Source organism: Vipera ursinii (assembly GCF_947247035.1).
Source record: "Vipera ursinii genome assembly, chromosome: 1".
Classification (NCBI taxonomy): Eukaryota; Metazoa; Chordata; class Lepidosauria; order Squamata; family Viperidae; genus Vipera; species Vipera ursinii.
Window position 1 is genome coordinate 20,645,999 of NC_139512.1, and position 26,645 is coordinate 20,672,643.

Below are 26,645 nucleotides of genomic sequence, written 5' to 3' on the forward strand. Positions count from 1 at the left end.
GAGAGAGTGACTGGCCCAAGGTCATCTAGCTGGCTTTGTGGCTAAGGCAGAACTAGAACTCACAGTCTCCTGGTTTCTACCTCAATGTCTTAACCACAACAGCAGACTGCCTCTCACCCTTCTATAGGTTTTTATATAAAATATAGAGCTCTATATCTAGATTCTGTCTCTCACCATAACTGAATGATTACTGGCATCTCTTTCACTTGGCTACTGCATGTATTTTATTTACTTGGTTGTTGTTGTTTTTTTTAAATGCAGCAATTCAACCGTAAATTAAGTTATTCTTAGGCCTAGCTAAACCTCCTAATTTCATTTTTTCTATATTCATGTAATTTTTAATCTCAAATTCTTTCTATCCCATTTATAAAGACCTAGCAAAATTCTCACCTAGTCTCAGTGGCACGATTTAACAGGTTTATGTCTACTCTGCCCACCAAGTATGGAAAGATCTGTCATATCCTTAAAGACAAGGAATGTTGAAATTAAACAAAACAAGTGGCAGGCCAAATCAGAACCTGAAATAGAGATCATGCCAGTCTACTTTTAGCCTTATTATCATGGCCTCAGAGCCGGGCTCCAAGATATGGGCTGATCAGGTCTCACTGTTCTGTCCCAACCTACGTGAGTTCTTGTTATGCTCACAAGGAGAAACCCCTCTTCCAAGAAACAGGCAGCAACCGCAAGAAAAACAACAACCCTTTTTATTGTCACAGACCTGAGTCAATGTCCAAGGCAAACAAACACAATCCACAGAAACTTGATCCTCAACATGAACAGTTGTCTTCGGCAACCAGCACCTCTCACACCTTCCCTTTTATAATTCAGCCAAGGCATGGCTTCCTAATGCCTTCTCCTTTGCCTTTGGAGTCACCTCATTTCATTCCTCTGTCCTACTCACTTCTCTTTCCTGCGCATTTGTGCATCTGGGATTTGTCCCAACTGTTCTTCATCACTGTCCGACTCAGGCTCCCAGCACAGTTGTGTCTCAGCCTGAGCGCGAGCAGAGGGGCCAGGCTCCTCATCCGACTGTAAGTCTTGGAGCTCCTCAGAGCCTTCCTCTGACTCTAATGTGACTCCAGGCCCGTCCTCCTCATCTGATTTCTCAGACTCAGCTGCTGGATCCACTGGCTGGCAAGGAATCACAACACTCACTGGGTGTTGCACCCAGGGATTCAACAGCTGCCAAATGCAATACTGATACCCTCCCAGGCCACTCCTCAGCCAGCACTGATCTTTCTTTATCTAAATGAGGGCAAAGAAGCCAGACATACTTCCCTGGCCTGAGAATCCTGCACCCCAGCAAAGTAAGTGCCTTCCGATCAAGCAGTAAGATGCTGACTCTACAAGCAAGTTCAATGCCTCATTATTGGCACCTACTGAGCAGGAAAAACTTCAGCTGTGCGCATTTGGCAGGAAGAGGATTTAATTGCACAGGGAGTGTATTTACTTGCTAGAAGCAACTTTGGCATGTGGTGTTGTGAATTCCCATTGTTGACTTTGGCTTCATTTTGACCAAGTTTCTGGCTCATATCTTTGTACTTTTCAAGCTACTGAATGTTATTGGATTATAGACCGTCTACTTGGAGTATTTCTTTGGTCATGTCATGAGAACTGACTCACTCAAAAAATCAACCATGCTGAGAGTGATCAGCGGAAAAAGGAGAAGGGGATGCCCTAGCAGCCATTGGTTGGACTCTATAAAAGATGACACTGAGATGACCACGGAGGACCTGAGGGAGGCAGTTCGTGACAGAGGGCTATGGAGAGTGCTAATCCATAGAGTGGGTGAGGGTCAGAAATGACAACATCACCGGGATTATACCTTCTCCCCAGCCTCAGATTTTTCTCCCAGACTCTTAAGCTCTAAGTAGTCTTTTTGAATTATATTCACTTTTTGAATTTTAAGAGTAGGTCACAAAAGGACCTGACTACCTAATTACAGAAATGGTAGGCACAATTAATCACAAAATATGCATTTGCCAGAAAGCAAATCTGGCACAAGGCAAATTGCTGTTGTTTGCTACTTCTCTAGATTTCAGGATGTTTACTAACAATCCAGTTGAGCTTCTATCCACTTCAACCTTGGCAGATAATCAACCTTTTGTAGCCACCTATCAATCCTTACTTTCTAAAATGTGAGTCCTTGTGCATATTGGATGCAGAGGCATTTTTGGAAAATAGTAATGATATTAGAGGTGGGCGCTTTGTTTTGCAAACATGCTAGCTACTCATTAAAAATATTATTTTAAAAAAAAATCAGGTGTCTGGATGGATAAATCTGTTCATTTCACTTTCACCCACATCTGATTTGTTTTTCTTTTTTCCTTTTCTTCCCCTCCTGTTTGTTCAGAAATTGTATTGGTAAATTAGCAAGCCAAAAAAGGAGTAACATTATCAACTAGCGATCCATTTTTGCTTCATTTCTTTTTATCACGTTCATAAGCAGCTAATCTTTATTACTATTATTTTTCTCTCTGCCCCAGACAAAAATAGAGAACCAGCCATGACTTTTTCTTTACGACAGCCTAATATTCTACATGCAAGGTTTTTTTCATTTGATTGGAGAGATATTCATTCATTTCAGTGTAACAAGATAAAATTTAAGTAAAATTTGTGGGTAAGGTGATGGGTATAGGCCCAAGTGCCCTCTGGAACCGTTCCGGGTCCATTAGGCACCTGGGGCGGAACCACCTGGTCGGTTCCGCAGCCCAGCGTTGGGGGGTGGCATAACGGAAAACCAGCCACAGGAGGTAATGATCTGACCATGACAGGGGGGTGATCTCCCTTGTGTAAAATTAAACCAGTCACTTATTGCTGACAAAGCCGCAGCCTCATAATATAATTTAAGATTAGGCATTTTAAGACCACCTCTTTCATGCGTATCTTGCATTATCTTAAATTTAACTCGTGGCTTTTTCCCTGCCCAGACAAATTTATTAATTCCTTTTTGCCATTCCTTCAAATTTAAATCCTTTTTAAGTATAGGTATCATTTGAAAATAAAAAGGACGCGGTGGCTCAGTGGGTTAGGACGCTGAGCTTGTCGATCGGAAGGTCGGCAGTTTGGCGGGTCGAATCCCGAGTGCCGCATAACAGAGTGAGCGCCTGTTACTCGTCCCAGCTTCTGCCAACCTAGCAGTTCAAAAGCACGTAAAAATGCAAGTAGAAAAATAGGGACCACTACGGTGGGAAGGTAACAGCGTTCCGTGCGCCTTTGGCGTCTAGTCATGCCGGCCACATGACCACGGAGACGTCCTCGGACAAACGCTGGCTCTTCGGCTTTGAAACGGAGATGAGCACCGGCCCCTAGAGTCGGAAACGACTAGCACGCATGTGCGGGGGAACCTTTACCTTTACTTTTTATCATTTGAAATAAAAATAAAAATTTTGGCAAAACATTCATTTTCACTGCTGCAATTCTTCCCAATAAAGATAATTGTAATTTTTTCCAACTATCTAATTCTTTTTGTATTTTTCCCCATAACATTTCATAATTATTTTTATATAACTTCACATTTGAGGCTGACAGATATATCCCCAAATATTTAATCTTTTTAACTATTTCAAATCCCGTTAGCTCTTCTAAAACAGCCTTTTGTGATACTGTCATATTTTTAAACAATATTTTAGTTTTTTGTATGTTGATCTTAAATCCAGAAACTTTCCCATATAGCATTATTATCTCCATCAATTCTACAACTGAATAATCCGGCTGAGTTACTGTAACAACGAGGTCATCCGCAAACGCCCTCAATCTATAATCCTGATCTCTTATTTGAATTCCCCTAATTTTTTCCGAGTCACGTATTTTAATCAGTAATATTTCCAATGTTAAAACAAATAATAGAGGTGACAACAGGCACCCCTGCCTTGTACCCTTTTCAATATTACATAGTTCAGTCAAACTGTTATTAACTATTATATGGGCTGCTTTCTTTTGATATATTGCCCTAATTGGTTGTAAAATTTATCCCCAAATTCCATTTTGTCTAATACTTTCATCAAAAATTGCCAATCCAATTGATCAAAGGCTTTTTCAGCATCCAAAAAGATCAACACTGCGGGGATCTGATTGTTTCTTTCAAAGTTGTTGTTGCTGTTGTTGTTGGAAGGGACCTTGGAGGTCATATAGTCCAACCCCCTGCTCAGGCAGGAAACCCTATACCATTTCAGACATATGGCTGTCCAATCTCTTCTTAAAAACTTCCAGTGTTGGAGCATTCACAGCTTCTGGAGGCAGGTTGTTCCACTGATTAATTGTTTCAACTGTCAGGAAATTTCTCCTTAGTTGTAGGGTGCTTCTCTCCTTGATTAGTTTCCATCAGTTGCTTCTTGTCTTGCCTTCAGGCGCTTTGGAGAATAGCTTGGCTCCCTCTTCTTTGTGGCAGCCCAAGATATTGGAACACTGCTATCATGTCACCCCTTGTCCTTCTCTTCATTAAACTAGACATACCCAATTCTAGCAACCATTCATTATATGTTTTAGCCTCCAGTCCCCCAATCATCTTTGTTGCTCTTCTCTGTACTATTTCTAAAGTCTCAACATCTTTTTTACATTGTGGTGATCAAAACTGGATGCAGTATTCCAAGGTATTGTAAAATGGTATTAATACTTGACATGATCTTGATTCCATCCCTCTGTTAATGCAGCCTAGCATTGTGTTGGCTTTTTTGGCAGCTGCAGCACACTGCTGGCTCATATTTAAGTGATTGTCCACCAGGACTCTGAGTTCCCTCTCACAGTACATCCCTCTCATAAATACATAATGAGGTTACAAAATTCATCCAAAAGGAGACACTGAGCATATCTTATTTTCAGGTAGGTTGGGGGTTATTTTAGAAAGTTTGGCCAGGAAGAACACTGTATGATCGGCATTTTAATACAAACTGACCAAATTAGCATTCTTTGTGCCATTATGCAATCTGGATTACAATTAACCTTCTGCTTTTGCAGTAGAAAAAAATGATACACAACTTATGCAGAATTGTATATAACACACCACTACAATATATGAAGGAATGAGTATAGATGTTCATACAGATTTCTGAACCTGTCGAACATCACCACCTCTAAAATTATGTTAGAGGTAATTAGAATAGACATCCAGGAGTGAAAGGAGGAAAAAGAGATATTTTGAAGAAAATGCAATAAGGGAAATACTGTAGATCTGTCTGTTTCTGGGAAGAATAAGAAAAGAAGTCACAACAGCTCAATAATGGGCTCTTTGTTTTTTATCTTTCTGAAATATAACTTTCATGAAGAAATCTTCATTTCTGAGCTTTAATTTATTCATTTTCAATGAGGAATAGGAACAAGAGGCACAATGAATGACAAGGTATATAATTTCAAGTACTTTTTCTTGTTCTTCTCTTTGAGGTTGCAGAGATGCAGCTAAGATCACCCAACTTTCATAGCTTTTTTCATTTCCTCTTCCCAGCTTCTCATCATCTGAAGATTTGATTTGGTGGTGCAGGGTATTTTTTTTTTTCTAAATCAGGATAGAATTTTAATTATATTTTGTTTAATCTCACGAGGCTCAGGCTTGAGTTGCTATGAATAAATATGCAGAAAGGCTCATTTATTATTCCATGACTCATGAAATCTTCATCCAAGGGGAACAGAGGGAATCTGCATATACTGTATATGTGTGTGTATGTGATACACAAATACACACACACAAACACACTGTATCTCAGGGAAACTTGGATAGTGTCGGTTTGCTTTGTTCTTTTCAAATACTGACGTCGCTTGGTACTTATAGAATCATAAACTCATAGACACTATCACAGTACTTGAAGTGTCCTCTTTCTTATCTAGACAATTCTTAAGGTCAGGCAACATTTAAAGATACTAATCAGTTCTTTAGATTTGAATGGTAAAGAAAAAAATCTAATCTAGTATTATTAGCATACAGTTCTGATGGCACCACATTCCAAAGTTCCAAATGTCCTTCTCCAGTAGTTCCATGTACCTGTTGAACAGCATGGGGAACAAGAAGGAACCATGTGCAACACTAAGGTAAAGGTAAAGATTCCCCCGCACATGCGTGCTAGTTGTCTCCGACTCTAGGGGCCAGTGCTCATCTCTGTTTCAAAGCCGAAGAGCCAGTGCTTGTCCGAGGATGTCTCCGTGGTCATGTGGCCAGCATGACTAAATGCCAAAGGCGCACGGAACGCTGTTACCTTCCCACCGTAGTGGTCCCTATTTTTCTACTTGCATTTTTACATGCTTTCGAACTGCTAGGTTGGCAGAAGCTGGGACGAGTAACAGGCGCTCACTCTGCTATGTGGCACTCGGGATTCGACCCGCCAAACTGCCGACCTTCTGATCGACAAGCTCAGCGTCCTAACCCACTGAGCCACCGTGTCCCTTGTGTGCAACACTGCAGTGCAACATCTGAAACTAGATGTTGAACTGCAGTTCCCCAGCTCAACTTTCTAGACGGCCTGACAGAAAGGATAAGGATCACTATAAAATAATATCCTACCAGTTGACCCAAAAGAGAATGTAAGTCCAGCCACTGAGAGATGTCAAAACTTCAAGAGATCCAGGATGTCATATCCTCTCCATCTATTTTCTGATAAAAGCATTCATGAAGTCAACAAAGCCGATGTAAATTCTGCAGCAATTTCTCTTAACTGAAATTAAACATAGGAAAGATCTGAAGCCTCAGGAAAAGCCTGCCCTACAGGAGTCTGCTGCAAGGTCACATCTCCCATGCCACTCTTTAAGAAATGAGATGAGACACATAATAAAGCAGGAAAAGTGGCATTTCTGAGGTGTCTGCAAATGTTTATTTTATAAATGCCTATGCATTTTGGAGTAAACAACTCATCTACTGAAGTATTAAATATACCAGTTGCCTCATGAATGCAAATTCTCAAAGGAGAAGGGAAGAAGGAGTCATGAAAATAATGGTTTCCATTTTTAATTCACTTTGCTGATTATCCACCTAACCTCCCACTTGTCTGGGAGCTAGATATTCTAACTTGTCATCCTGAACAAAAATAGAATGTACTGGAAAATAAAGTGCAAACAGAGATGATGACCCTCATAAAATAATCATGCCAAGGCCTTTTCTACATTGGGAGAGTCCTCTGGTTAATGATTAACCACCAGTTAATAAAAGTCCCCACTGCAAAGGAGTTTGCGTTTCAATGTTACAAATGTTTTGGATTTGGGGGAGGGATAGAATGGAAGACACTTTCTGATGAGCTACTGAATTTGGACAGATTAATCCAATGGATGAATTCTAAGCAACCAAAAGGAATTCATCCACACAATATATCCAAGAGTTTATTTGAGCCCCCTGCTTACTGAAGCAATTCTCGAGGATCTTATGGCTTTAACTGAATATATTGTCTTTGAGAATAATATTCACAGGGGTGTATGACATACTGCACATCTGCGGCTGCACACGGGGAGAAAAAAGAGCGTGAGACAGGTCATATCTCACTCAATCTCAGAATTCAAAATAGTAGTTTAATTGTTTGCTCCGAGACTGGAGATAACACAGTTCTAATCCTCATACAATTCTGAAGCTGATTGGAAGATACTGGGAGAGTCACTAACTCACAGTCTAATCTACCTCACAAGGCTTTCATGATGTTAAAATGGGGGAAGTGAGTCAACCATGTACACTCCACTGAGCTCCCTGGACAAGAAGCAATTAGAATCAATGAATTAAACAAAAGAATAAATAAACCACCAAGGTGAATGGTGACTTTGAGATATGCATGCTACTAGTCATTGAAGATAAAAGTAAGACAGTATGCCTCTGAATGCTGATTGCTGAGGAATATTGCAGGATCCAATCTGGGTCAGTCACCAGGATCAGAAGCTTAGTCTTCTGAGCTTTTGGACTTGTGCTGGAGCCCATCCCCGGGGAATTTCTCTCATACATTCCCTGAGGATGGGCTCTAGTATGAGTCTGAAAGCTCAGAAGGCTAAACCTCTGGTCCCAGTGACTGACCCAGATTGGATCCTATACCATTATAGGATATATTTGCCTTCATTTGCTTAGGGATATCACCAGGAGGATTCTCTTATTTTGATAGTTTGTGAATAAACTAGGTTGGTGAACAAATTGTTAGATTCAATAGAACTGTCATCAGCTGCTTTTTAATTCTGTGCCAACATATACTTATTCATTCTCAATGTTTTCCTTTCATTTAAAAAAAAAGGATTTCTGTTTTCCTACCTTATTTTTAGTGCTCTTAAGAATTCGATTCTTTTTTTTGTGTGTGGCATTTTTCAGCTGACTATCATTGGGGCAGGAGAGGGTATTTTGTTGGTGTTCTGTTACACACCTTCTCATCATTCTGAATCCTTCCTTGCTGCTCTCACACTCTAATCAGAAAAAAAAAAACACAACAGCAAGATAGGAGGGATTTGGAGCTGATGATGTCTTCTCTAGGGATTTAATTGAATGAGAGAAAGCTGGAAAGGCTGCAAATTGTTAGAGAAAAGATTGCACGATGGAATATAAGATATTCACACGTAAATCTTGTCCACCCTGTAACTAAGTAAGTGCAAGAATATCACACTATGAGTATAAGAATTTCACAGATAGTCTCTTCACCTTGAAAGCAATTCCAAAGCAATTTCTTTCTCATTAAATCGAATGAGAATTGATGGGAAAAAAGATGTACCACATTAATTCTTCAGGGCATGCTTTTCCCAGTTTATGTAGTAATTAGCTTACTTTTAGGTACTCCTCTACGGACTTGCTCGCCCTCAGGGGTGCTCCCCCTTCCTGGAGGCGGCCCGCCTTTCCAGCCGAGTACAATCTTGAGCAGGGGTGTCAAACTCAATTTCGTTGAGGGCCACATCAGCATTGCGGTTGCCCTGGGGGGGGGGTATGGCCAGGGTGGGCGTGGCCTACTGGGTGGGCGCAGCTGGAGTGCGTATGGCCTACTGGGTGGGCGTGGCCAGCTCTACATCGTTCGCATCAAGGGTGCCCATGGGGGGGGCCTGAGCAGGAGTGGGAGAGATCTGAGGGTCTCTGGGCCAGGGCCAAGGCAGTGGGGACCGTTCCCTCACTGTTTCCAGGATGGCTTCGCGGGCCACATGAAACCACTTCGCGGGCCGGATCCGGCCCCCGGGCCTTGTGTTTGACATGTCTGATCTTGAGGAAGGGCCCATTTATTGGGATCCTGAGAGATGGCTGGGCACGGGTATGGGCCTCCGACGCAAACCTAACAAGAGGTCCCTGGTTTGTTTTTTGTCGAAATTTTTTTGGGGGCTAGGGAGGAGGGAGGGTTCTTCTTTTGGTTGTTTGGACGAGGGGGGCAGTCCAACAACCTCTGTTCAGGCCAGTGCCGAGGCGGATCGTGGGGGGGAGGAGCGGGGGTCGGTCGCTTCTGGAGCTCCAGGGCCAGTCGTGGGACTACCCATTCCCACGACGATAGGGAATGGCAGCAGGTGTAGGAACAGAGGGCCGTATCGATCTCAGGGAAGGCCTCTCCGCTGCTTACAAGCGGTGAGGCACTCCGACCCTCTGGTTCCGCCCCGAGGTCCCGGGAGTGAGGATGTGCAGCCTCCTGAGCTCCGGCTGGTGTACTTGAATGCCAGGTCGGTCGTTAACAAGGCTCCTCTCGTCCGTGACTTGGTCGAGGGTGAGCAGGCGGACCTGGCTTGCATCACGGAAACTTGGTTGGGCCCAGAGGGCGGTATTCCTCTGGTTGATCTTTGCCCACCAGGTTTCCGGGTGCTGCACCGGCCTCGGGCTCAGGGTAGGGGTGGGGGAGTGGCTGTTGTTATAAGGGAGACCTTGTGTCCACGGGAGGCCACCGTTCCCCAGATAGTCGGGTGTGAGTCTCTCTTTTTGAGATGCGGCCCTGGTGCGCAGTTGGGCTTGCTGCTGGTGTACCTTTCGCCTAGTCACGCAGCAGCAACCCTGCCTGAGCTTCTCGATGTCCTCTCTGGGTTGGTGATTGAGTTCCCAAAACTTATAGTTTTGGGGGACTTCAATCTACCATCTCTGGGAGGATCATCCGAGTTGGCTCGGGAGTTCATGGCTTCCATGACGGCCATGGACCTGACGCAAGTAATTTTGGGACCGACTCATGAGGGAGGCCACACCCTTGACTTAGTTTTTTTATCTGGACGGTGGTTAGATGATCTTGGTGGGGGCTCCCCAATTGTTATGCCCCTGTCATGGACCGATCATCATCTCCTGCGGCTGGTCTTCCGTTTTGCCACCCCCCGCCGTGGGTGTGTGGAACCAATTAAATGGTACCGCCCCAGACGCTTAATGGATCCCCAGAGGTTCCAGACGGCGCTGGGGTCCCCACCTGCCTCCCTTGCTCACAGCTCGGCAGAGACCTTAGTGGAAGCCTGGGAAAGGGCAGCCACTGAGGCTCTTGACCGAGTTGTACCCCTGCGGCCCCTGACCCGGTGCAGATCCCGTCGAGCCCCATGGTTCTCTGTGGAGCTCCGGGAGATGAAGCGTCGGAGACGGGGCCTAGAGAGCGGTTGGAGGTCCAGCCAATCCGAATCCGATATATTGCGACTAAGAACCTATATTAGGTCTTATCTCGCTGCGATAAGGGAGGCGAGGTCTAACCACTTCGCCGCCCTTATCGCGTCCGCAGATAATCGCCCGGCCGCCCTGTTTAGGGTGACTCGCTCCCTCCTGAATCAGGAGGTGAGGGAGGATCCCTTACAGGGTCGTGCCGAGGAGTTTAACCAGCATCTGTCGGACAAAATCGCTCGGATTCGGACCGGTCTGGACTCTGACTGGGCAGAGTCTGTCGAGCAGGACACGGGTGGTCTTGTCGATATCACCTGGGAGGAGTTTGATTCTGTGACTCCGGAGGAAGTGGACAGGATCATGGGGAGGCTGAGCACCACCACATGTTTATTGGACCCATGCCCTTCCTGGCTGGTTTATGCAGCCCGGGAGAGGACACGTAGCTGGTTCCAGGCAGTTATATCGGCCTCTTTGAGTGAGGGTTGCTTCCCCGCCGTCTTGAAAGAGGCGGTGGTGAGGCCTCTCCTCAAGAAGCCTGCCTTGGACCCAGCTATATTGAACAACTTTCGTCCTGTCTCCAACCTTCGCTTTCTTGCGAAGGTTGTTGAGAGTGTGGTGGCACATCAGCTCCCTCTGGTCCTGGATGAAGCGGATTATCTAGACCCGTGCCAATCGGGTTTCAGGCCCGGGTACAGCACGGAGACGGCATTGGTCACGCTGGTGAATGATCTCTGGAGGGCTCGAGACAGGGGGCATTCCTCTGTTCTGGTCCTATTAGACCTCTCAGCGGCTTTCGATACCATCGACCATGGTATCTTGCTGCGGCGTCTCCGGGGGTTGGGAGTGGGAGGCACGGTTTTGCAGTGGTTCTCCTCCTATCTCCGGGGACGCTCGCAGTCGGTGTTGGCAGGAGGGCAGAGGTCGACCGCGAGGTCTCTCATTTGTGGAGTTCCTCAGGGGTCGGTCCTCTCGCCTCTCCTGTTCAACATCTATATGAAACAGCTGGGTGAGATCATTCGTGGCTTTGGCGTTGGGTATCATCAGTATGCTGATGATACCCAGCTTTTCTTTTCGACCCCAAACCACCCCAGTGATGCCCTCGCCGTGATGTCCCGTTGCCTGGAGGCGGTTTGGGTTTGGATGGGGAGGAACAGACTTCAACTCAACCCCGACAAGACCGAGTGGCTTTGCATACCTTCATCCCGGGTTTATTCGGACATTCCACCTCTCGTTATGGGGGGCGAATTATTACCCCCCGTAGATAGGGCTCGCAACTTGGGAGTCCTCCTAGATTCACGGCTCACTCTGGAAGACCATATAGGAGCTGTGACTAGTGGGGCTTTCGCCCAGGTTCGCCTGGTGCGCCAGTTGCGGCCCTATCTAAGCCGGGATGATCTATGCACGGTCACTCACGCGCTCGTGACCTCACGACTAGACTACTGCAATGCTCTCTACATGGGGCTGCCCTTGAGGACCACCCGGAAGCTCCAACTGGCACAGAATGCAGCCGCGAGAGTTGTGTTGGGAGTTTCCCGATACTCCCATGTCACACCTCTGCTCCGTGAGCTGCATTGGCTGCCAGTTGTCTTCCGGGTGAGATTCAAGGTACTAGTTATGGTATTTAAAGCCCTACATGGCAGGGGGCCGGAATACCTTAGGGAACACCTGCTGCCGGTGTCAACTTCCCTTCGCCCTGTGCGTTCCCACAGAGAGGGCCTCCTCAGGGTGCCACCGGTCAGAGAATGTAGACTGGTGGCCCCCAGGGGGAGATCTTTCTCTGTGGGCGCTCCGGAGCTTTGGAACCAGCTACCGGTTGAGCTCCAGACGGCGCCGGATCTTCGCTCCTTTCGCCGCGATCTGAAAACATACCTGTTTGAACAAGCCGGCCTGGCCTGAGGGTGGGATTGCAGGGGGTTTTATTATCATTTTATTGGGGGTTTTATTAATCTATTTATTGTTTTTTATGGGCATGTATTTAATAACTTTTTAATTTTTGTAACTTTATGTTTTATTCTTGCCCTGTACACCGCCCTGAGTCCTTCGGGAGAAGGGCAGTATAGAAATATTAATAAACTAAACTTCTTCTAAACTCACCTAGAAAAGAAAAAAAGACTAGAATCTCATTTTGCAACACCTATGGAAGAGGCTTGGAAGAATTACACACCAGTCCTTCTCAGTAATACCAGTTATATAAAAGTGTAAGAAGGAAGGGAGAAGATGTGAACAACACTTTTTTTAAAAAATCAAATAAATCAAGGATAGGCAATCTGATCCCATAAATAATGACAAGGAATTATAGAAATGGATAAGTATCAACAGAGGAACAATGTACCTATTCTGGCTTCTAGCTTATGATACTTAAGAACTGGACACCTTTGAGGATGCTTGGATAAGGAGGAAGAGGCTGTATTGCTGGGTTATTAGAGAATTCTAAGAGTCTTTGGAAACCACAGTCTAACATTCCCCAACTGGGCTCTCTTCAGATGTCCAAGAACTTCACCTCCCAGAACTCCTGGTCACACTAGCTTGGGATTTTAGACATTGTAATCCCAACTCACCTGTGTGTACATGTATACGTGCCAGATTTGGGAAGGCTACCAATCTACACTTCCTTGAAAACTGATGTAGGCTTTTAGCCATCATTAACCCAATCCTGCCCATCACCAAGCTTTACTTTTGTAGAAGAACAAATTTGCTTCATCAGAATAAAATGTTCTACAATCTGATTCAACCAGATCCTATAGGCAGCTGGAGTCCAAGTCACAAGGAAGCAAAAATGGAAATCATTCAGGATCAATAGGTAGCAGATAAAGGTAAAATGAAGTTATGATTCAGTGTTTCAGGGTAGGGAACAACTTGGAGAAATCTGGTGAGAGCTGGAAAAGCCAATATCTGATGTTACAATTTTTTTAAAAAACTTAGTCATTGCTTATACAATATGAGTGGGTTTCTTTCAAAATGAAAATAATACATCTGAAAATACAGAGATTGAAAAAATTAAATTCACTGATATTTCAGAGGTACACTTTTGAAAATGTTCTTTATGCTTCTGATTTATTTAAATGCTGATGTCCCTTTTTTAAGGAAAGAAAAATATTGCCTTGTTTTTGTCCAGCCATTTGCTCAGGATATCTGAGATGGTTCTCATAAATGTACTTCATAGGATCCTACAGAGTTACAAAAAGGCATTTTGATTCATCAGCACTTTGATCAAAGTTCTCCTTCAAAATACAAAGACAAATCCAATAAAATAAAATAAAATAAATAAAATAAAAGGAAGCAGCACAGTTCTACATATTAGAGCATAGTAGCCCTCTTACTGAACAGAAGATACAGATCTGACTGAACCCATCTTCTTGAAGCAAAGTGCTATGTTAAAGAATTAATTAATTTAATTTTTTTTTTAATTTAATAATATTTATATACCGCCCTTCTCCCTGAGGACTCAGGGCGGTTCACAGGGCAGAATAAAATACTAAATACAAACGTTAAAACAAGATTAAATAATTGCCCATATTAAAACAGTTGGAATAAAATTCTAAAACACCAAGTTAAAATTAAAGCACAAAATTAAAAAACCCCACCAATCCCCATCAGGCTAGGCCGGCTTGAACAAACAGAAACGTCTTGAGATCGCGACGAAAGGAGCGAAGATCGGGCGCCATCCGGAGCTCTACCGGTAGCTGGTTCCACAGCTCCGGAGCGCCCACAGAGAAGGATCTCCCCCTGGGGGCCACCAATCGACATTCTCTGATCGGTGGCACCCTGAGGAGGCCCTCTCTGTGGGAACGCACAGGGCGCAGGGAGCTTGATGCCGGCAGCAGATGTTCCCTAAGGTACTCCGGCCCCATGCCATGAAGGGCTTTAAACACTGTTACCAGTACCTTGAATCTCACCCGGAAGACAACTGGCAACCAATGCAGCTCACGGAGCAGCGGTGTAACGTGGGAGTATCGGGAGACTCCCAACACAACTCTCGCGGCTGCATTCTGTACCAGTTGGAGCTTCCGGGTGGTCCTCAAGGGCAGCCCCATGTAGAGAGCGTTGCAGTAGTCCAGATGAGAGGACACGAGCGCATGAGTGACCGTGCACAAATCATCCCGGCTAAGATAGGGCCGCAACTGGCGCACCAGGCGAACCTGGGCGAAGGCCCCCCTAGTCACAGCTCCTATATGGTCTTCCAAGGTGAGCCGTGAATCTAGGAGGACTCCCAAGTTGCGAGCCCTATCTACGGGGGGTAATAGTTCACCCCCCATAGCCAGAGGTGGAACATCCGAATAAACCCGGGATGAAGGTATGCAAAGCCACTCAGTCTTGTCGGGGTTGAGTTGGAGTCTGTTCCTCCCCATCCAGACCCGAACCGCCTCCAGGCACCGGGACATCACGTTGAGGGCATCACTGGGGTGGTTTGGGGTCGAAAGGAAAAGTTGGGTATCATCAGCATACTGATGATACCCAACTCCAAAACCACGAATGATCTCACCCAGCGGTTTCATGTAGATGTTGAACAGGAGAGGCGAGAGGACCGACCCCTGAGGAACTCCACAAATGAGAGACCTCGCGGTCGACCTCTGTCCTCCTGCCAACACCGACTGCAAACGTCCCTGGAGATAGGAGGAGAACCACTGTAAAACTGTGCCTCCCACTCCCAATCCCCTGAGACGCCGCAGCAAGATACCATGGTCGATGGTATCGAAAGCCGCCGAGAGGTCTAATAGGACTAGGACAGAGGAATATCCCCTGTCCCGAGCCCTCCAGAGATCATTCACCAGCGCGACCAATGCCGTCTCCGTGCTGTGCCCGGGCCTGAAACCCGATTGGTACGGGTCTAGATAATCCGCTTCATCCAGGACCAGAGGGAGCTGATGCGCCACCACACTCTCAACAACCTTCGCAAGAAAGCGAAGGTTGGAGACAGGACGAAAGTTGTTTAATACAGCTGGGTCCAAGGCAGGCTTCTTGAGGAGAGGCCTCACCACCGCCTCTTTCAAGACGGCGGGGAAGCTACCCTCACTCAGAGAAGCCGATATAACTGCCTGGAACCAGCTGCGTGTCCTCTCCCGGGCTGCATAAACCAGCCAGGAAGGGCACGGGTCCAATAAACACGTGGTGGTGCTCAGCCTCCCCATGATCCTGTCCACTTCCTCCGGAGTCACAGAATCAAACTCCTCCCAGGTGATATCGACAAGACCGCCAGTGTCCTGATCGTCAGACTCTGCCCAGTCAGAGTCCAGACCGGTCCGAATCCGAGCGATTTTGTCCGACAGATGTTGGTTAAACTCCTCGGCACGACCCTGCAAGGGATCCTCCCTCACCTCCTGATTTAGGAGGGAGCGAGTCACCCTAAACAGGGCGGCCGGGCGATTATCTGCGGACGCGATAAGGGTGGCGAAGTGGTTAGACCTCGCCTCCCTTATCGCAGCGAGATAAGACCTAATGTAGGCTCTTAGTCGCAATCGTTCGGATTCGGATCGGCTGGACCTCCAACCGCTCTCTAGGCCCCGTCTCCGACGCTTCATCTCCCGAAGCTCCGCAGAGAACCATGGAGCTCGACGGGATCTGCACCGGGTCAGGGGCCGCAGGGGTACAACTCGGTCAAGAGCCTCAGTGGCCGTCCTTTCCCAGGCTTCCACTAAGGCATCTGCCGAGCTGTGAGCAAGGGAGGCAGGTGGGGACCCCAGCGCTGCCTGGAACCTCTGGGGATCCATTAAGCGTCTGGGGCGGTACCATTTAATTGGTTCCAAACACCCACGGCGGGGGGTGGCAAAACGGAAGACCAGCCGCAGGAGATGATGATCGGTCCATGACAGGGGCATAATAATTGGAGAGCCCCCACCAAGATCATCTAACCACCGTCCAGATAAGAAAACTAAGTCAAGGGTGTGGCCTCCCTCATGAGTCGGTCCCGAAATTACTTGCGTCAGGTCCATGGACGTCATGGAAGCCATGAACTCCCGAGCCAACTCAGATGAGCATTTTGTTTCCACAAAATGATGTGTTCCATCCAAGTGGACTGGAGCTCATTCACACAACCTTACTCTGAACTCAACCACACAGCTTTCTTTTCTCAGCTTTGAGATAGCCTGTTTGCCAATTATTGGCATAATATCTTCATCTTAGGGCCAGCCTGAGATAAAGTCATTTGGAAGAAAATTAAGATTTTCTTATGGAAAACAGAACAAACCTCCTCTATGTAATTTGATGTTTTCCATGGGGGTGGATTCTCAAGTACAGTATGGTAATGACCTGCCGGGCTCTAATTGGCTTGCTGGAGGAGCATCCTCTTCCATCCAGCCATGTGGTTCTCTAGTTCTGGGACCATTTACCTTTTAACTGCTGAGAATAACACAGGCTCACCCAAATTAGCTATTGGTAGCCTTGGCTATTTCAATTGTCCACCCTTACTATCAGGGGAGAGAGGAGCAGAAAGGGAAACCCTATCCTGTTTCTGCTGCCTGCTTTTTTCTCTCTTCCCTGCCTCAGCATGGATCTCTTGCTCCCTCCCATCAGGACAATACCAATAGCGCTTAGACTTATATACCACTTCATAGTGGTTTACATCTCTCTCTAAGTGGTTTGAAGAGTCAGCATATTGCCCTCAACAATTTGGGTCCTCATTTTGATCTTGGAAGGATGGAAGGCTGAGTCAACAAGGTGAGGATCAAACTCCTGGCAGTGAGCTGAATTAGCCTGCTATACTGTCTTCTAACCACTGTGCCATCACAACTCCTACCCTTGCCTCTGTTTTCTGATTGCTCTCATGATGTAGTGAGTATACAACATGACTTTAAATGACAGAGGAAGATCTGTTACTAAGACACCAATGGAAGAGTCAAGAACAAGGAAGACTTGCAAGATTAAGTTACTATAGCTGTTTTAATAAAATTAGCTTTAGGTCTGCACCGTATCTGTTTCAAGCTGCAGCGTGCTTCCCTTCCTACCTCTTTTCTCTTTATCTGAATTACTTTGGTAATGGTCCTTTCTTCTGTCCTTCAAGGCTACATACAGGCAGCAGCAGGCAGCACTCTCCAATTGCAGGTAAAGGCAGAGATCACCATAATGAAAAGTAGCTAAGACTCTATACTTGGGGTTGGGGAGAAAGACAGCAATAAAGGGGAAGAATCACCTTTTTCATTTCTCATTCCATACAATAACAGCATAAATGGTGCCCCCCACTCTTATAAGACAGGACTTTGTTAGCCTAGTTTTTTGAGATGTGTCAGGCAGCAATTTTTGACTGTCTTCTCCTTTGGAGGGCAGGACAAAAGTCCATCCCTGCCAATGTGGGGAACATCTTTATACTGAAAAGAAGTGGAAAGAAGAAGGGATGGTGGGCTGGGAATTTGTCAAAATTATGGTAGTAGTTTCCATGCATTATTAGGGATTTAAATCTGCTTTTCTACTGACTGCATCCACCAAGCTATCCATCACATCACACAACCTGACAATCCCCCTCTTCTCCCTATCTCCCCAAGTCTCAATGTTATAAACCTGATCTACTACAAACTTCAAAATCTGGAAGTTAACAATCAAACACGGGGAAATGGAAGGAAACTGTTCTATCTAAATCATGTTATTGATGTTAAGCCTAACACTGAAATAATTCAAAACTTCCCTTTTGATTTCTGTCTTGCCAAAGGCCTAAGCATGCTATTCACTTCCCAGTTGATGTGGGTAGCAGGGCAGAAAAAGCAAATCAAGAGACTCCAAGGCATGAAAAAGTCATAACAGGAGAGAAGAACACATAGCTGGATAAATCTACATTGCCATTAAATGCCTTAAGTGCATCATTGCAGAGTCATCATGAAGGGTGTTTTGTACCAAGTGGGATGGAGATGAGGAACAAATATGTTTAGCACACTCACACAGTCTACAAAAAATGGGAAAAGTAAAACAAAAAAGGAAATGCTGCTGTATTATGGCATAAAACAATACCCAGAAAGAGCAGAAACCATATCTTGATCACTTTGAGAAAGAAGAACCTCCTGCAATCACTTTAGAAATATCTTCAAATAGTCTTATGAAATTTGCAGGCAAGCAATCCAAACTTCAGGCTTGAAGGATAGCAAACCATGGATGCTTTAAAGCTGATGTTGTTAAATTGCCTTCATGCAAGAGAGGAAAAAAATGTCTGGAGGACAACCTTGCAGTGATCTGTTGGTCTTAGATGAGAAAGCTGCAGTTCATCCCCATATCAGTGCAACAGCAACAACCAAATCCTGTTGCTTATTACAGGGAGTGCAGAATTATTAGGCAAGTTGTATTTTTGAGGATTAATTTTATTATTGAACAACAACCATGTTCTCAATGAACCCAAAAAACTCATTGATATCAAAGCTGAATATTTTTGGAAGTAGTTTTAGTTTGTTTTTAGTTATAGCTATTTTAGGGGGATATCTGTGTGTGCAGGTGACTATTACTGTGCATAATTATTAGGCAACTTAACAAAAAACAAATATATACCCATTTCAATTATTTATTTTCACCAGTGAAACCAATATAACATCTCAACATTCACAAATATACATTTCTGACATTCAAAAACATAACAAAAACAAATCAGTGACCAATATAGCCACCTTTCTTTGCAAGGACACTCAAAAGCCTGCCATCCATGGATTCTGTCAGTGTTTTGATCTGTTCACCATCAACATTGCGTGCAGCAGCAACCACAGCCTCCCAGACACTGTTCAGAGAGGTGTACTGTTTTCCCTCCTTGTAAATCTCACATTTGATGATGGACCACAGGTTCTCAATGGGGTTCAGATCAGGTGAACAAGGAGGCCATGTCATTAGATTTCCTTCTTTTATACCCTTTCTTGCCAGCCACGCTGTGGAGTACTTGGACGCGTGTGATGGAGCATTGTCCTGCATGAAAATCATGTTTTTCTTGAAGGATGCAGACTTCTTCCTGTACCACTGCTTGAAGAAGGTGTCTTCCAGAAACTGGCAGTAGGACTGGGAGTTGAGCTTGACTCCATCCTCAACCCGAAAAGGCCCCACAAGCTCATCTTTGATGATACCAGCCCAAACCAGTACTCCACCTCCACCTTGCTGGCGTCTGAGTCGGACTGGAGCTCTCTGCCCTTTACCAATCCAGCCACGGGCCCATCCATCTGGCCCATCAAGACTCACTCTCATTTCATCAGTCCATAAAACCTTAGAAAAATCAGTCTTGAGATATTTCTTGGCCCAGTCTTGACGTTTCAGCTTGTGTGTCTTGTTCAGTGGTGGTCGTCTTTCAGCCTTTCTTACCTTGGCCATGTCTCTGAGTATTGCACACCTTGTGCTTTTGGGCACTCCAGTGATGTTGCAGCTCTGAAATATGGCCAAACTGGTGGCAAGTGGCATCTTGGCAGCTGCACGCTTGACTTTTCTCAGTTCATGGGCAGTTATTTTGCGCCTTGGTTTCTCCACACGCTTCTTGCGACCCTGTTGACTATTTTGAATGAAACGCTTGATTGTTCGATGATCACGCTTCAGAAGCTTTGCAATTTTAAGAGTGCTGCATCCCTCTGCAAGATATCTCACTATTTTTGACTTTTCTGAGCCTGTCAAGTCCTTCTTTTGACCCATTTTGCCAAAGGAAAGGAAGTTGCCTAATAATTATGCACACCTGATACAGGGTGTTGATGTCATTAGACCACACCCCTTCTCATTACAGAGATGCACATCACCTAATATGCTTAATTGGTAGTAGGCTTTCGAGCCTATACAGCTTGGAGTAAGACAACATGCATAAAGAGGATGATGTGGTCAAAATACTCATTTGCCTAATAATTCTGCACTCCCTGTATGTTAACCTGAGTATGAAGATTCCATAAAATTAAAATATCAACCAGAATATATTGGCCATAGTGATGCAACATAATAGTGCATATACTCTCCATGCAGAAAATCCCAATTTCGATCTTCATCATCTTCTAGTAGTTTTACTAAAACATTGGCCTAAAATCTTGGAAGGCTACTGCCAGATGATATGGCCCAAATAGTCTTACAATATTATTGACCTATTCAGTTTACCCTAACTTTCTGTTAAAAAGAGCAAAAAGAATAACATGATTCTTTAAAATTAATACTAAAGATGATTAATAATTGAATGTCTAGCAAAAGAGATGCATTTTTACAGAAGGGGTGCCTTCCATTGGATAGAATTTTGTCATAGGGGTATTTCTGAGAAGATTTCCCTGCATGTTTTAACATATAGACAAATTCAAATGGGAAAGAAGTTCCCTTGGATGGTCAGTTCAAGTCACTTACAGATTTAAATTGTGCCTGTTAAGTAATTAACAACCACTGCAAATCTTTCAATATGTGATCCCTCTACCTTGCACCAACTAGCAGTCTTAACTGGGGTAGTCTCAGGTGAAGCAACAATCTGGACAAGATCTAACCAAAGTGTAGACCTGTACGACAGCTTCTTGCATTACTAAACACAATGCTCTGTGGATAATCTGTCTCTATAAGTAAGCAGAAATCAACAGCATCACTTATGTACATAGACATTTAAAAAACAAAACAAAAAAACATTCAAAACATAACTGCATATTTGTTCTCATGAATACGTTCTAGTAAAAAGAAGTTGAAGGGTTTATTACCAATAGCACTTTAGCAATAGCACTTAGATTTATATACCACTTCACAATGCTTTACACCCCCCTCTAAGTGGTTTACAGAGTCAGCCTATTGCCCCCAACAATCTGTGTCCTCATTTTACTGATCTAAGAAGGATGGAAGGCTGAGCCAGCCTTGAGCTGGTGAGGATTGAAACCCTGGTGGTCAACAGAATTAGCCTGCCATACTGCATTCTAACCACTGTGCCACCACGGCTCAGTACATGATATTAAGAGATTAAAAGACTTAAGATCATGTAATTGGACTGGAATTCATAACACAGTAAAATCCAATCCAATTGTCGCACAGCTAGTTAATCTGATGATAAATAAGTATAATCCAAGAAAACTCTTACCTCGGACAATGATGTTGGTGGACTTCTTTGCTGGATTCCCCACATTGTTGTTGGCAATGCAGCTATAGGTGCCAGCATCATCAGAATTGATAGCAGGGATGGTCAATGTCCCACCTTTCAGTATTATCTTCTCAGGTAAAGTACCAACAGATCTTACCCAGGTTAGGGTTGGGAGTGGCTCACCGCCTGTTGTGACACAGACCAATGTGATGGCTTCTCCAGGGTTCACCACAATGGGATCATCCACCAGAAGCTTGATTGAAGGAGAGGCTGTAAACAGACCACAATGATAAATTACTCCTGGTTTATTTATTTATTTATTTTAATCCCATTTATATCCCGCCCTTCTCCGAAGACTCAGGGTGGCTTACAATTTAAGCACAAACCAATGTGCTTAGCAATAGCCTTCATTCTATGTATATGCCTGCTTATTAGGGCTTTCGGCCCCCGCCAAGCGGCATTATTACAAAGTCAGCTTATTGCCCCCAACAATCTAGGTCCTCATTTTACCTACCTCGGAAGGATGGAAGGCTGAGTCAACCTTGAGCCTGGTGGGACTCAAACCTGCACTAATTGCAGGCAGCTGGTGTTACTTAAGGAGGCATTAGCCCACTGCTCCACCAAGGCTCTTGGTTTACCATTAATAATAAAGAGATAGGTATTATTGAACAGGGCAAGGTAACATTTTGAATTAAGTTCTTAAAATATATCTTCAAGTGCATGAGGATCTAAAATAATCTCTTGCCTGCAACTGATTAAAACAACTATGTCATTTCCCAGGACCATAAACCTGATTAAATGTGTTGCTGACCAGATATATATTCATATGATTCTCCATTCACCAGTGTAGTGCACAGCCCTATCACTAACTCCAACATGATTGTATTGTGAGAAATGTCCCAGAATTTATATGTCTGAGCTACTAGTAGCCTCTCCTTATCTGCAAGCAGTGTGAATGTTTTAGCTCAGTAACATTTCACATATATTTACTGATGGGGGGGAAAATCCTAGACAGATACAAAATCTTTGAATGGTATAGATACAATGCTAATCAAAGAATCAATAACTCTTTATGGAAGAAAAAAAATCACAGGCAAGGAGACTCTACTGTAGTTCAAATTAATTTTCAGGAGATGCCTGTTCAACCTTCACCTGAAGGGCTCCACAAAGGGAGAACCATCACCATTCAAGGTTATTGGTTTCAGTGGCAAGTTGTTCTTGCTGTCAATATCCTTCTTCTCAGTAACTTGAGCTCATTAAATTTAGTCCTGTCCTCTGGATAAACTGAGAAGGAGCATTTGCCCTCTCCTACATGACAAACCTTCAGGCCTTTGAGGGTGATATTGTATTCCTTTTCTTTTCCAGCTCTGGCTCTGCTTCCAGTCCCTTCACACTTTCCTCATAAGATTTATTTTCTTACATTGCCTTTATTTTCTTTCCCTGAACTCATTCTGCTGTTCCTACTCAGGCTGTGCAAGTTTTGATATTTGATGGCAATTCAACAAAAAAGCATTCAATTGAAAGCCGTCCACCAAAATGGCAGTCTAAGGAAAATGGGTGGTTTAGAAATATGAAATAGAATTAAATAAAATAAATAAAAGCAATACAACACTCTCTGCTATTGCTAAAAGCAAAAGCAAAGCAGCTGTACTGCTCTCTATTAAGTGCTCCTGAGGACTCCTCCACCTGTTTCTATAGCCAGAAGAGGCATCCAAGTGACACTGAGTTCCTTGTTAAGGCAAACTGCATCTTGCAGAAGCAAATCCAACCTCTTCCTCACAGGCCTAATTCCTACATCCTTCTACTTGCTTATTTACTTATTAGAATTATAAGATCATGGAGTTAAGCACTGAAGTCTAATCACAGGTGTCTTCATCCAATTAGGATCGCTGGCACACATATAGTGATGTCATGATGCAAATTACAGAGTTTTGCAGGCAAACTCTGCCCACAGCCTGGAGTTTGAACCTGAAGGGCTCAGATTGATTTAGCCTTCCATCCTTCTGAGGTTGGAACAATGAGGACCCAGACTATTGGGAGCAATATGCATATAATGCTTACATTGTAAACTGCCCAGAGAGTGCTGTAAAGCATTATTGGGAGATATTCCTAATGTCCATCTCAGGTAGGGAATTCACATTCATTACATCATGATGTGGGACCATCTTTCTGTATCTGCCTGTCCTACCAGATTGGATAAGGTAGGGTAAGCATGCTCTAAGTTCCTTCTCTATAATTTTGCCTCCTAGTGGAATCTTAGAAACATGTCTTTTCTGTGGCTGCCCATACTTTATGAAAAACCTTCCCCTCAGTGAGTTGGCAGGTTCTCACCTTCTTATCCTTCCAAAATGTCAGCAAGATCTGGCTTTTTACCCAAGCTCTGGGATAGAATGAGGATACCTGGAGTTGGCTGTAGGGCATCCTAAAAGGACCACTGAGGAGCCAGATTTTTATTTTTATAGTTTATGATTTTACAGTTATTAGATTGTATTGTTGTGAGCTGCCCAGAGTTAGGTTTAAGATGGGTGGTCATATAAATCTTTTAAATAAGTAAATAACAATGTCATGGCTCATATTTTGTCACTTGCACAGGTTGTTTTCCCCTGCATGGTTCAACTCTTGAGCAATGCAGTTCAAATCCCAAAGCATCTCTGAGAGATATCTGTCCAGTTTCTGTTTCAACATATCCCAGCAAAGAGATGCCTATAACCAGCTATTTAAAGCATTTATTAAATTCTTGAAATGACTCACACAGATCAATAATATGCCCTTCTTTGCCCTCAGACTTAAAAGCCAAAAAGACGGAACCTACAACAGTGATTTTTGCGTGACACACCAAACTTTAAACTATTTGATTGTATTTGTATGAAACTACTTTATAGTTCAGTGTCATTCAAACCTGCAAATGAGGCTATTTGAGTAACCCTTGATTAGATTAACCACGGGCAAGTAGTTGGAATGCAGTGGGGAAAAATGGGATCAAGAAGGAGGGGAAAAAACAGAAGCTCAGATAAGTTACAGTTCTTGAAATGACTAGCTGGAACAAAATTCTTCAGTAGCCTAATATAGCTGTAAAAAAAGGAAGAATCGTTCTCCTTCTCTCACCATTTGTTACCAAGCCTGCTGAAAAGGTTGCTGTTGTTATAGATGGAAAAAAAGACAGGTCATCTTAGCAAAAACAATAATTTGTGAGGCCAAAAGACAAAAAAAGCAATGTGTGACAAATTAGGAACAAGCATTGTCTGATGCACATTGTTGGCCTGATGGCTGAACTGTGTTGTTTTCTTTAGGAAGAAACATGGCTTTGAAGGTCTTCAGATTAGGGTTTGCCTCAACCAATGCCCAGAAAGATACATTCTTCCCGATAGCTGTATTGTGGCACCTTCCTGTGTGGCTTGTGCCCTTTCTAAAAATGCTGTGCCACAAGCACACTCGACTGCTACAAAGAAGAGCTCAAAAGCCTGGAGAACAAAAGACAGTGCCCAGCTGAAAACCACAGCTTTGCTCAGTTTAATGGGTCTCAGAATGCTTCAGATGAAAGCTTGTTGTTTGTCGGGGAAGAAGGGGTCAAACAGGGCCATGGTAAAGAAAAAGGAATACCTGGTGCCTATTTCATCCTAAAGCACTCAGAAATAAAAACCATAGGGAATAATGATAGATGGCATGTCTTGGAGTGAGAAAATATGTACAAAGGGCCTAAGAGGTCTAGCTAACACTAAGTAAATAGGAAGACAATATGCACACAAAAACACACACACACAAACCAAAATCATGCCATTATATCCTCAAAGCCTGTCCAAAGGCACACAAATCAAAGAAAGACAATAGGCCTGATCCATTTAGAAATTCTGATACAAAATCCCCTGATGACAACACAACTTGTGTTGAACTACTGCCACTTAGATTACTCATGAGGAAATCTGTGATAAAAAAAGTCAAGATGGCAGCCAGAATATTGTGCTTGATGCTTGGCCGTAGTTTATGTGTGTTGCTTTTCTGAGATGAAAAGTGAGGTATATATGCAATGAAAGAAGGACTAAATAGTAAGCAGATGGATTTCCAGGACAGAGGGAGTGGATCCCAGAGGATAAGAGGAAACTCAGTCTGGATATTATGTGTGAGAAAAGAGAATGAAGACAGCCTCTTGCTAACAGTTCATTGTAGATGCAGATTGCCGAATCCTCAGTTTGGCAAGATTGATGTCAGACCCAAACCCAAGAATGTTATATGGCAAATCTTCCAAGCTTCCATCCTTATTATTTAATATCTATAGATTGGTGCTGGAGAATGCTACTGCATATTCCTTGGTTATCCCAATGATGCTTTTTCATGAGGCAGCTGGACTTTCTTGTTTTTCTTTGAATATATTTCACTTCTCATCCAAAAAGCTTCTTCAGCTCTGACTGCATGGTGGGGAATGGAAGGATTTAAACTCCTTGCAGACAACTGGTCATTTGTATTCTTTTAGAGAGTCACTGAGGCCACCTGGAGTTTATTTGTGTTGTCAGGGTCACCTGAGTAATGCAAATGGGTGTGGAGCCTTCTTGGAACGGTTGAAAGGTCAGTGTTGTAGACTAGAGATAAATGATGTTGTTATGATGTTACTCGTCCCAGCTTCTGCCAACCTAGCAGTTCGAAAGCACGTAAAAATGCAAGTAGAAAAATAGGGACCACTACGGTGGGAAGGTAACAGCGTTCCATGCGCCTTTGGCGTCTAGTCATGCCGGCCACATGACCACGGAGAAGTCCTCGGACAAGCGCTGGCTCTTCGGCTTTGAAACGGAGATGAGCACCGGCCCCTAGAGTTGGAAACGACTAGCACACATGTGCGGAGGAACCTTTACCTTTACCTTTATCCCTCCCCCTCTGTTGAGAGAGGGCTGTTCAATTTTGATGTAAATGGCCTCTTTGAACCCTCTTTCAAACCAGCAGTCCTCTCTGTCCAAAATGTGGACTTTGCTATCTTCGAAAGAGTGACCTTTGTCTTTTAAATGCAGATAGACTGCTGAATCTTGTCCTGATGGTTTGTTCTCCTATGTTGTGCCATGTGCTTATGGAGTGGTTGTTTTGTTTCCCCAATGTACAGATCTGCATATGGCTCACTGCATTGTACTGCATATACCACATTGCTCAGTTTGTGTCCTGGTGTTTTATCTTTCAGGTGGACAAGCTTCTGCCTTAGTGTATTCTTGGGTTTGA

At 44.0% G+C, this 26,645-nt stretch overlaps 1 protein-coding gene across 1 annotated transcript in view; it reads right to left on the reverse strand.

Annotated features, from left to right (window-relative positions):
- The window catches only part of MDGA2 (MAM domain containing glycosylphosphatidylinositol anchor 2), a gene marked incomplete at both ends in the record, with an annotated part of 636,181 nt that overhangs the window by 257,635 nt on the left and 351,901 nt on the right, over positions 1-26,645 (reverse strand). The window contains one exon of the mRNA XM_083348686.1: positions 21,447-21,716. Within this exon, the coding sequence (XP_083204812.1) occupies positions 21,447-21,716 (270 nt within the window). The remainder of the gene's footprint in view (positions 1-21,446; positions 21,717-26,645) is intronic.